Here is a 12,211-nt window from a genome sequence, read left to right as displayed (position 1 = left end):
CCACCCAGGCCCCACTGTACAGTTGGTTCTTGTTATTTGCAGTAGTTCTGTCAAGTCACTACAAAGACTGAATTAATGGATGCAAATGTGTGCAGGTACATACACATATCTCACATTATAACCCTAAATTTTAAAAACAACTTCCTCTGTATATCTGTTTTCTCTTACAAAGAGAAAATGAGGTTCTGAAGTGTCCAGTGATTTGCCTGAGTTGACATACACATTCATCCACCCCCAGGGCCAGAACTTCTTGCACCACTGTCCTGTCCCCACAGTCTCTATCCCCTGGTCATCTCTAGAGGAAGCTGGACTGAGGGGTGGGGGAAGTATATGTCATTTTAACTCCACTGGACCAGGTGCGTCAGACAACTTAAATGTTTGGCACTCTGTACATGTCCATGAGTATACAAGCATTGATTCTGAAGTTACAAATTTTAATGAGTTAGGCAGATTTGCAGATACTGAATTCACAAATAATGAGGATCGACTGTACCCAGTATAGAATTGCTGGTTCTAAAGCTGTGTGCATGTTCGATTTCCTAAGCTGATAGTATGGCTGAGCAACTTAGTGGATGCCACTAGCATTCCTGAGACCGCATTCACCACATCTTCACTGCTGCTGGGAATCACCTGAAATTTTATCTTAATGCCAGTCTGCTGGAGGAAAATGGAAATGTGGTGGGGGGGTTTTGTTCATAAGATTTCATTTATTTGACCAAGAACGTGAGCACTACCAAGGGGAGGGGCAAAGGGAGAGGGACAAGCATACTGCTGCTGAGCATGGAGCCCGATGCAATACTCCCATCTCCTGATCCTGATATCGTGACCTGAGCTTAACTGACTGAGCCACCCACATGCCCAGGAAATGTCATTTTAATTTCCTTTTTCCCTAGTTCCTGATGATGATTGGTATTTTTTGGTTTTTTTGTCGTTGTTGCTTTAACTTTTTAATTTAGATTGAGTTAGACTGAATTAATGGATGCAAATGTGTGCAGGTACATACACATATCTCACAACATCATTAGTTTTAAATGTAGCATTCAATAATTTATAAGTTGCACCCAGTGCTCAACACATCACGTGTCCTCCTTAATGCCTGTCACCCTACTACTAATGTTCTAGTTGCAAGCTGCCTTCTGTGAAATGCCTGTTAGTCTTGTAATTGTTCTTCATTGAGTTGTCATTTCTTGTTTTACATAATAGTTCCTTAAAGTATTTTAGGGGCACCTGGGTGGCTTAGTCAGTTAAGTGTCTGCCTTCAGCTTAGGTCATGATCCCAGGGTCCTGGGATCAAGCCCCACATCAGGCTCCCTGCTCAGCAGGAAGCCTGTTTCCCCCTCTCCCACTTCCCTTTGCTTGTGTTCCCTCTCTCGCTGTGTCTGTCAAATAGTAAAATCTTTTTTAAAACTTTTTTTTTTTAAGATTTTATTTTAGGGGGCACCTGGGTGGTTCAGCGGGTTTTAAACCTCTGCTTTCAGCTCAGATCATGATCTCAGGGTCCTGGGATCGAGCCCTGCATCGGGCTCTCTGCTCAGGGAGGAGCCTGCTTCCCCTTCTCTCTCTCTCTGCCCGCTTCTCTGCCTACTTGTGATCTCTGCTTGTCAAAGAGATAAATAAAATCTTTAAAAAAAAAAAAAAAAGGACTTTATTTTATAAAGAACTTCTTTTAAATTTAATCTAATTTTCTTTTTGAGAGAGAGCAGGGGGTAGGGGCAGAGGATGAAGGAGAGAATCCCAAGCAGGCTGCACACTCAGTGCAGGGCCCAATGCTGGCTTTGATCTCAGAACCCTGAGATCATTACCTTTGAGCCAAAATTAAGAGTCAGATGCAGATGCTCAACCATCTGAGCTGCTCCTACATAGAGTTCCTTATAGTTCCTGAAGGCTGGTCCTTCGCTAATACTGCCAATGTATTCTTTTGAAGAATAGAAGAAGCTGTTAATATCATTGAGCTTACCAGCCTTTTCCTTACTGGTTTGTGTCTTTCTGTTTGTAAGACCTTCTGTTCCAACAACATTTATTGAAAGATCAATCATTTCCTTGACGGTATATATCTGTCACATAAAGTTCCATCCGTACTGGATCTATTACATTTTTTCTTCTCTTTAAGATTTTATTTCATTTGACAGAACAAGCAGGGGGAGCAGCAGAGGGAGAGAAAGCAGCAGGCTCACTGCTGAAGAGGGAGGCCAATGCAGGGCTTGATCTCAGGACTCTGGAATCATGGCCTGGGCTGAAGGCAGATACTCAACTGACTGAGCAACCGACGCATAACTCTCCACCCTTTTTCTAAGATTTTATTTGTTTGTTTGTTTGTTTGGGAGGGAGGGAGGCCTGGATCTATTTCTGATGGTCTTTTGTACTTTAATTTGTATGGTCCGGCACTAATAGTGCAGCTTTTTTATTTTTTTTTTAGATTTTATTTATTTATTTGACAGGCAGAGATCACAAGTAGGCAGAGAGGCCGGCAGAGAGAGAGAGGGGAGAAGCAGGCTCCCTGCCAAGCATAGAGCCCATGTGGGGCTCCATCCCAGGACCCTGGGATCATGACCTGAGCCAAAGGCAGAGGCTTTAACCCACTGAGCCACCCAGGCACCCCTAGTGCAGCTATTTTTATGCTAAGTATTGATATCTATAGTAAAGCAGATTCTTCTGTTTTGTCCTTTCCCCTCAGGAATGCTTTGCTATTTACTCCTGGCTCTTCTATATGCATTTAGAATTCCACTTACAAAGTTTTTTAAAAACCCCAACTTAGGGGCACCTGGGTGGCTCAGTGCGTTAAGCCTCTACTCATCGGGAGGCCTGCTTTCTCCTCTCTCTCTCTCTGCCTACTTGTGATCTCTCGTTCTGTCAAATAAATTTAAAAAAAAAAAAAGAAAAGAAAGAAAAAACCGGGCACCTGGGTGGCTCAGTGGGTTAAGCCGCTGCCTTCAGCTCAGGTCATGATCTCAGGGTCCTGGGATCGAGTCCCGCATCGGGCTTTCTGCTCAGCAGGGAGCTTGCTTCCCTCTCTCTCTCTCTCTGCCTTCCTCTCCATCTACTTGTGATCTCTCTCTGTGAAATAAATAAATAAAATCTTTAAAAAAAAAAAAAACCAACTGAGTATTTATTAAATCTGTAAGGTAGTTTGAGGAGAATTGACATTTTTATAATAGTAGTTTTTTCCATGAATATCATATGCCCATTTACTTAGGTTTTTACTAAAGACCATCTCCTTATAGTTTTTTCAAGTCTTTTATTAGTTTTGTTTTTGGGTGTTTTTGTTTCCTTTTTTTAAGATTTTATCTGGGATGCCTGGGTGGCTAAGTTGGTTAAGTAACTGCCTTGGGCTCAGGTCATGATCTGGAGTCCTGGGATTGAGTCCTGCATCAGGGCTCCCTGATCAGCAGGGAGTCTGCTTCTCCCTCTGACCCCCCCCTTTCTCTTTCTCTCTCTAAGTCTTAGAAAAAGAGTTTATCTTTATGAATTGGGGGTGAGCAGGAGCTGGGGGGAGAGGCAAAGGGAGAGAGAAGCAGGCTGAGCAGGGAATGGTACGTGGGCCTCGATACCAGGACCCCAAGATCATGACCTGAGATAAAGGCAGATACATAACTTCCTGAGCCATCCAGCTGTTTTAGTTTTATTTTTTAGATTTTTTTCAGTTGTTAACTATGGTCTTTTTCAAATGAGATTTTTCAAGTGAGATTTATATAGAAAGAGATTTGGTTTGGGTAGAGCTTATGAGTTGCATAATGAAGATCTCTCTCTCTACTTGTGATGTTATATGATACGTTGTTTATGCAGGTATGTGGGGGTTTTCCTAGTTAAGAAAAGAGCCTATACTGTTAGTTTTGTAAAATAAAGGAGTTTTGGTGTGGGGTTTGGTTTTTTTCTTTTTTTTTTTTTTTCTTTTTTTAAGATTTTATTTATTTATTTGACAGAGATCACAAGTAGGCAGGGAGGCAAGCAGAGAGAGAGAAAAGGAGGAAGCAGGCTTCCTGCTGAGCAGAGAGCCTGATGTAGGGCTCAATCCCAGGACCTTGGGATCATGACCCGCGCCAAAGACAGAGGCTTTAACCCACTGAGCCACCCAGGCGCCCCATAGAGGAGATTTTAAAAATACATAGCCCCATCATTCATACTGCTATTTTGCCTATTTTTTTCAGTCTCTATATGTCATTTATAAAAACGTAGGTGTTAATACTTGTCTTATAAATGTTAGCTTTCTTTAAAAAAAAAATTGGCCTATAAATCACTACTCTCAGGTGTCTCTAGGTGTTATATAAACAAACATGTATAGGGACGCCTGGGTGGCTCAGTTGGTTAAGCGGCTGCCTTCGGCTCAGGTCATGATCCCAGCGTCCTGGGATCGAGTCCCACATCGGGCTCCTTGCTTGGCAGGGAGCCTGCTTCTCCTTCTCCCTCTGCCTCTGCCTGCCACTCTGTCTGCCTGTGCTTGCTCTCGCTTCTCTCTCTATGGCAAATAAATAAATAAAATCTTTAAAAAAAAAAACAAACATGTATAGATTAGGCTTTGATCATAGGCACTTTAAATGCAGAAAACAGATGAAACCATATTCTTCTATACTGTTTTGCTCCTGAATTCAAGCAAGTTACGTCTGATGTTCAGCTGCAAAGCTAATGAGTAGTGTGTTCTACCTCTGGAGGAAAAATTGGCTGTGTTAGACTTAAGAATGCTTCTAGCACACTCACAACCCTGTATCAGTACTTACTGATTTAAGGGTGATTTTTACTTTATGCGAGACATGGATTGTGTGCTGGCATCAAAGCCTGACTGCCTCTTAAAATGTGGCCGTTGTCACTGGGTGCCTGTTAGTGAGGGCACAGAGCATGTTGGGTCAGGTACAAGGGCACCAGGAGATGACAACTAGGGAAGCAATGGGAAGCACGCTGTTCACTTACATACTTTGGAACTTTAGGTCTGTTTTGGTTTTCATGACACCTACACCTAAGAGGAAAAAATCACACGTATATTTGTTGTGGCAATTTAGGAAATAATGCCACTACTTGGAGATAAACTGACATCCTACTGTGAATGTGTATCTGGAAAATTACTGCTTTCGACACTTTTGACAATTCAAGGAACTTCTCTGAATTTCTCCCAAAAAGCAGTGTGTTTCTGGTCACAGCCTAACTCTGCTATTTTATGCCTAGATGAACAAGAGAACCGGACAACCCATGATTCATATCTACTTGGACAAGGAAACAGGAAAGCCCAAAGGTGACGCTACAGTGTCCTATGAAGACCCACCAACTGCCAAGGCCGCTGTGGAGTGGTTTGATGGTAGGAGCCCTAGAGTCAACAGGGGGCGCTCACTGGCCTTCTTAACTCACTTAAGTTCTTAACTTCACATCCTGGGGCACATGAAGGTTCTTGTAGCACATGCTGCCCTTGTCAGCCGCAGGTGAAACAAGGGTCTTGCTGGCTGGTGTTTGTCATTCTATTAGAATAGCATTCTCAGAAGTGGTTTTGGAGATGGAACAGATGCACATAGCAGAAAGGAGGAACCTGAGAGCCAAAGGAGCAGGAAGACCCTCTCTCTGTACTGGGGAAGCACAGTACTGTACTGGCTGGCTGTTGGGCAGCACTGGGCCTGGCTCGCTTCTGCAATGGGAGAGCCCTGTTGCTGGCTCTGGATTAGGAGATCCCTTATTTTGAGTCATGATTACAGATCCACCTTAAAATTGTAAATGCTTCTCTGAGCACAAGTATCAGAAGGTACAGATCACCCCCAAAAAAATCCAGTATACATTTGAGTTTTTTTTTTTTTTTTTAAGATTTTATTTATTTATTTGACAGAGAGAAATCACAAGTAGATGGAGAGGCAGGCAGAGAGAAGAGAGAGGGAAGCAGGCTCCCTGCTGAGCAGAGAGCCCGATGTGGGACTCGATCCCAGGACCCTGAGATCATGACCTGAGCCGAAGGCAGCGGCTTAACCCACTGAGCCACCCAGGCGCCCCATATATCCGTATTTGGCCTTGGCATTGATTCCAGAAATTCAGTGCAGACAAAACCAACTTGAAAATGTCATTGGACAGGTCCTGGCTCTCATCTCTTGGCCACTTTATACTCTTGTCCCTACTTCTCATACTTTGTGGGGCAAGGGTGCCGTGCACTCGGCCTTCCCCTGGCTTACTCCCCCCCCCCCCCCAGGGTAAAGGAGTTTTGACGTATCTTGAAAATGTTTTGTGGCCTTCGCAAAGATCGAGAAGGTTGTGGGTGGGGCACATGCTCTATGGGGTTGGGGGGTGTTGAGGGTGACGGTGTGGTGGAGCTGGGGAACGAGGAGTTACCCAGCCTTGCCCAGTCCCTCGAGGGAAGAGTTGTAGATGGGGAGTAATTGGTGTTCTGTTCTCTGGTTCCAGGAAAAGATTTTCAAGGGAGCAAACTTAAGGTGTCTCTTGCTCGGAAGAAGCCTCCAATGAACAGCCTGCGGGGTGGCATGCCGCCCCGTGAGGGCAGAGGGATGCCGCCGCCCCTCCGTGCAGGTGTTTACCACACACCCTCCCCGGGCCACTGCTCTGTTGCTCTGTGGTTTTTTACACTTGTCTTCGAGAAACTTGATTTCCAGAGTATAGACAGGCCCCTTAGAAATACTAAAAAGTCAATGTAGAATCAGTACTGAACCGCTAAAGGCTGACAGTTAAAAGTCAGGAATGAAAGGAAGAGAAGAACAGGGATTTCTTGCTTAAGGGGGGCTGGAATGCCTGGCAACCACTCTGCCTTGCGGTCATCAGGTGCCGTTTATTTATTCTGCTTTGGGTCTTTCTGCATGAGAATGCCTTTCCCTCACAGGTTGTGGGAGCTAGCTAAAGTGATATGCACAGAAGGCTCAAAGCTGGGTCCTTGGGCCTGCAGAAAAGTCTGAGGCAAATGAAGGGACAGTGACAGCTGTGATCTGTGTGAATTCCCTTAAAAGATGTCCCCTGCAGCAAATCTGGTGCTGTGCAGAAGTGACTGGTTCTTTCCTATTGCAGGTCCAGGGGGCCCAGGAGGTCCTGGGGGCCCCATGGGTCGCATGGGAGGCCGTGGAGGAGACAGAGGTGGCTTTCCCCCAAGAGGGCCCCGGGGTTCTCGAGGGAACCCATCCGGAGGAGGAAATGTCCAGCACCGAGCTGGAGACTGGCAGTGCCCCAATCCGTATGTACTTCTCTTGACAAATTGATACCCTGTGCTCGTGAAGTCACCCTGTGTCCCACCCATTCCCATTCTGGAGAGGAGGACAGTTGGATTCTCTGTCTCGAGTTGTATTAGGGATAACTTTCACCTGATTGCTCGGTCGTGGGGTGGGTGGGTGGCCAAATCAGTCCATCTTCAGAGCCTTCTGAAGGAAGTCACAGTTCTGCTGGACTCCTGAGGTCCCCGTGTACATGGTTGTGCAAACATTTTCTGGATCATACACCGGTCTTTGGGATTTGTTGCTGTCTGAGGCTGTGGCTCTAAAGCCTTTTCCGTCAGCAGATCTCTCAGTGGTGTTTGACCAGGCTCCAGTGTTCGTGCTGGTGGATACGGTGTGTGCCTGCTCACGTTTGCTTTGCTTCACGGCTTTCGTTCGTTAGTGATTTCTGTTGTGATAAAATTTTATGCAGGGGTTGTGGAAACCAGAACTTTGCCTGGAGAACAGAATGCAACCAGTGTAAGGCCCCGAAGCCTGAAGGCTTCCTTCCACCACCCTTTCCACCTCCTGGTAAGTACAAGTTTGGGGAGCATCCCCTCAGCATCTTGGTTCCAAACCTCATGTGTTACCGTGATGGGCTCACAGCTAGGTTGGGGGTCTCCAGAAGTGTAGTCTTGGAGCTGGAGCCCCTGAGGCTCCAGCGTCCCTTCTGAAGTGCCCCGGACCCTCAGACCTAGTAAAGCATCTGGTCTTTGCTCTGGGAGAAGGCGGCAGATCTGAGCAGCCTCTGAGGCACATCCATAGCAGCCCCCATCCTCCCTGTCCTGCTGTTGATCTGTCCTCCTTCTCCAGGCGGTGACCGTGGCAGAGGTGGCCCTGGTGGAATGCGGGGCGGAAGAGGCGGCCTCATGGACCGCGGTGGTCCCGGTGGGATGTTCAGAGGTGGCCGTGGTGGAGACAGAGGGGGCTTCCGTGGTGGCCGGGGCATGGACCGAGGCGGTTTTGGTGGAGGAAGACGGGGTGGCCCCGGCGGACCCCCTGGACCTTTGATGGAACAGATGGGAGGAAGAAGAGGCGGGCGCGGAGGACCTGGAAAAATGGATAAGTACGTGCTGGTGTGAACCAGCTGCAGGCTCCAGGGCGCGAGGAGGTGGCAGGCCCTCCCTGGCTGACCTGGAACAGGCTGGGCTCCGCTGGGAGGTGGCGGGACGCACCCTCTCCTTTCCCCCTTTTCACCCCTCACCCCTTTTGGACTTACAGAGGCGAGCACCGTCAGGAACGCAGAGACCGGCCCTACTAGACGCAGAGACCCCGCAGAGCTGCATTGACTACCAGATTTATTTTTTAAACCAGAAAATGTTTTAAATTTATAATTCCATATTTATAATGTTGGCCACAACATTATGATTATTCCTTGTCTGTACTTTAGTATTTTTCACCATTTGTGAAGAAACATTAAAACAAGTTAAATGGTAGTGTGCCGAGTTTTTTTTTTTTCCTTCTTTTAAAGATGGTTGTTTAACTAAGACTAAATAATGGGAACCCCTTGTGAGCATGCTCAGTATCATTGTGGAGAACCAAGAGGGCCTCTAACTGTAACAATGTTCATGGTTGTGATGTTTTTTGTTTTTTTTTTTTTTTTTGTTTTTTGTTTTTTTTTTTAAATAAAATTCCAAATGTTTATAAACAGTCATCCTTCTCGGCCTCTGTTGCGCAGTCGCTGCAAGTCGTGGAGTGGGCCCTGAGCTGCCACGTAACTGCTCCTTCCACTGTCCTGGGAGGGGAAACCCATAAGGGTCAGGATGGCACCATGTCGGGTGTGGTGCTGCTAGCAAGGAAACGGGGGTTGCGGTGTCCCCCCTCACCATGGGGATATCCAGCCCAGGTCCAGCTCATTCGCCGGGAGTAGCTTTGTGTAATGCCCCACACCGTGGGTAACTGTGGCTTCTAGGCCACTGTTGGGCTGTCGTGGGTGTTCCAAGTCAGGCTCCACAGGCTTCAGAACGAAGTCTGCTTCAGTGACCGCTAATGGGAACTGTTTTCACTTCCCACTCCGTGATGTGACATTTTCTTGATGTTCTAGGGTCAGCATTTGTGAACGTGGTTGAATAGAGGCCACTGTTCAGCCATCCCTGGCTGCCTTGTGTGAGGTCAGAAGCCAGGGCTTTTCTCATGAGCGTGTTTCTGAAATAATGGAGAAGATGAGAAGAGCCTCAGACCCTAAAACATCTGGGCCTTTTTCATCAGTCTTGCCTTTTCCTGGATTTGTGTGAAGACTCTTTAGGTCCGGGCCAGTAGATTTAAGGGTGATTCCCAGCATCCAGTTTGAGGCCCCACCATGCCTTCCTGGGAAGAGAGGTTTTCCAAGTAAGCAACTATATGTAACCCAGTCTGCAAATAAGTCAGTTGATGACCAGATGCTCAGGAAGAAATGCAGGCCTTAACATACCCCATCAGCAAAGACCAGCTAGGGCAGGGCTGCACACACAGTCCTGAATGGCAGCCAGGGACAGGGAAATCAGTTATTGGCAGCTAGGACACCTAGCTCGGAAGTGGAGAGGTTCAAGCTGTGGGGGGAGTCCCATGGAACTGCTGCCTCCTAAAGTCGCAGCCACAGCTCTCAGCATAACTTGATACTAGTCCGTATTTCAAAAGTCCACATGTATGAAATTGTATCTTATTCTGGCTTTTCAAAGCTTAAAGAATGATAAAAAGTTGGGACGCCTGGGTGGCTCAGTTGGTTAGGCGGCTGCTTTGAGCTCAGGTCACGATCCCAGCGTCCTGGGATTGAGTCCTGCATTGGGCTCCTTGCTCCGTAGAGAGCCTGCTGCTCCCTCTGCCACTCTGTCTGCCTGTGCTCACTCTCTCTCTCTGACAAATAAAATCTAAAAAAAAATGATAAAAAGTGAAACCAGCTAATGTCTGAAGATTCAAGGAGAGATGGTCACCTTTGCCAGAGGACGGCACAAGAAGAATTTGGAGTAACGATTTCTTCTCCATCCCCTGGTCCACGAGAGCAAGGCCTTGGGAAGGCTCCGAGGAGCCCGTGTACCCCTCCCTACTCACAGCCACCCTGCTGTCCGTAGGGTTTGCTCGCTACTCGCCTCTATTCCTGAGGCAGACCAGGACAGGTCCTGGGCACTATCCCAGCCCTCCTCAGCAAATGTGTGACATCTCTGTGGCTTCGTCTTTTACACTGACAAGTCCTTTCTCAAGAACAGGCATTGCTTTCCCACCTTCAGGAAACCCTTCATCAGCCCCTCTAGATACCAGGCCATTTGTCAGTCTTCTTTTGCTTTTACAGTAGTTCTCAAAGTCCCCAGTTACTGTGTTGCCAAATCAGTGGTCCCTCCTGGGCCCTCTGGTGGCTACTGCACCCCCTCCCTGACCTCGAAAGGTAGGAAGGCCTCCTCTGACCCTCAGTGCCTGGCTGACATCCTCCTAAATACCAGCTCCTTTCGAGGGGCTGACGGGCTTGCAGAAGGGCTAGAGCCGGCGCCTTCCTCCAGCCCAACTCAGCAAATGGGGGACACCTGGAGCCTCACCATCGTCCTGGCCTCTGTTCTCTCGTGTTGCCCCAGCCCCCGACCCAACCCAGCGGGCTCTCATCAAAACCCCGTACAGACAAAAAAAAAAAAAAAAAAACCCTGTACAGTGTTAAGTCACCAGCACCTCCCACCTCTCCTCTGCTGCCCCGCGTGGGGCTCCCCGCTTCCCTTGACCCCTCCAGCCCTTGCCTCACAAAGCCCAAGTAACTTCTAGACGCTTCTCTTACAACTCACCAAGGCCTTCCAGCACACTCACCATGATCTACGAGTATCATGTGACCTCAGCTGCCCCACTCAGCCTTGGTGGCTGGACTCTGGCCACACAGGCCAGTGCTGTTCCTCCAAGGGGCCCAGGAGGCTCCCACCTCAGCCTTGGCAGGCATCGGAGTGTCAGAGCCCAGGTGCACAGCCTGAGGCCCAAATCTAACCACAACATCCCTGGGCTCTTGTGTGGTGCCAAGCACCACCTCGCCACACTGACTTCCCGAGAAGTCTTTGAGGTAGGAGTCCACCCCTCTGTCCTGGATGAGGCGGTGGAACTGGCCAGTGGAGGCTGAGGCATCCGGGCCTGTGCTCCCTGCACGCAGGTGTCCCGTGTCTGAGAAGCTGGGAGCTCTGCAGCTCTGGGTAGGGATCAGCCACCACCCAGCCCACAGCCCATGCTAAGGGATGACAAGGCGGCCCTCTGTGGGAGCCACGGCACAACCATCACACGTGGCCAGCATTACCTACCCCCTGCCTGGAACTTGAGGCTGCCCCAGAGTGGCTCTCGGCCCTGCCTCAAGAGGGGATTGTCACCAGCACTAAATAGTCCTGCGAGAGGCGTTTATGTCAGAAGGAATGATTCCTCTCAGCCAAAAGAAATGTATGGACCACACTGGCCTCGGAGGACCTCAGGCAGCCTGAGTTCCAAGCTCTGTCTCAAAGGGTTGCACAAAGTTGCTTAGTGCCCGTGGAGCTGGAGGAGGAAGAAAAGCAAGGGTGCGACCAGCAGGAGCAGGACAGGAAGCAGGGAGAAGTCGGAGAAGTCCTGCTTACGTTCCACACCCTGCTCCGAACTCTCCGGAGCTCTTGGTGGAGCACACTCAGAATAAACATTTCCATCTCAGCCTCACAGCCCCGCAAGGCTACACTCCACAGTTACGGGCAAAAGGTTGAGGAGTCAGTCTGGAGATGGGTCTATGCCCCGCACACACCGCAACGAGTGGCTCACCTGCCCCGTGGGAAGGAGCGTGGGGCTCCAAGGTTGTGGCAGCTGTGGGGCCAAGGACAGGACAGTGACCGAGGCAAGTGGCTGATGCAACTGGGAGCCAAGCACCCAGACACCAGGACCTCAGGGCGAGTGGCTGGCTCTGGAGCTGACCTTTCCTGTCCCACGCAGACGGAGCTGCCGGCCACAGTGCAAGCAATGAGCAGTGTAACAGGCGGATTGGAAAGCGGGCCCTCTTGGGCTTTCTGGCCCTGATTTTGCTCCTGGAGGGTACAGGAGGGAGCTCAGGGAAGCTTAGGGTCCCATAGCTGGAGCAGGAACAAGCAGCTGTCGTG

The 12,211-nt window shown here is 48.7% G+C and overlaps 1 protein-coding gene across 7 annotated transcripts in view; it reads left to right on the top strand.

Annotated features, from left to right (window-relative positions):
- EWSR1 (EWS RNA binding protein 1) overlaps nt 1–8,811 on the top strand; it is a 30,752-nt gene extending 21,941 nt beyond the window's left edge. For all 7 annotated transcript variants that reach the window (XM_059140450.1, XM_059140446.1, XM_059140448.1 and 4 more), the window contains 6 exons: nt 5,155–5,284; nt 6,367–6,489; nt 6,979–7,141; nt 7,591–7,688; nt 7,971–8,223; nt 8,379–8,811. In XM_059140450.1, the coding sequence (XP_058996433.1) occupies nt 5,155–5,284; nt 6,367–6,489; nt 6,979–7,141; nt 7,591–7,688; nt 7,971–8,223; nt 8,379–8,418 (807 nt within the window). In that variant the 3' untranslated portion in view covers nt 8,419–8,811. The remainder of the gene's footprint in view (nt 1–5,154; nt 5,285–6,366; nt 6,490–6,978; nt 7,142–7,590; nt 7,689–7,970; nt 8,224–8,378) is intronic.
- Nucleotides 8,812–12,211: the final 3,400 nt, after the last annotated feature.

This window comes from Mustela lutreola, chromosome 11 (genome assembly GCF_030435805.1).
Source record: "Mustela lutreola isolate mMusLut2 chromosome 11, mMusLut2.pri, whole genome shotgun sequence".
NCBI classification, from domain to species: domain Eukaryota; kingdom Metazoa; phylum Chordata; class Mammalia; order Carnivora; family Mustelidae; genus Mustela; species Mustela lutreola.
The sequence above is the reverse complement of the archived record's forward strand: the minus strand, read 5'-3'. Positions and strand labels throughout refer to the sequence as shown.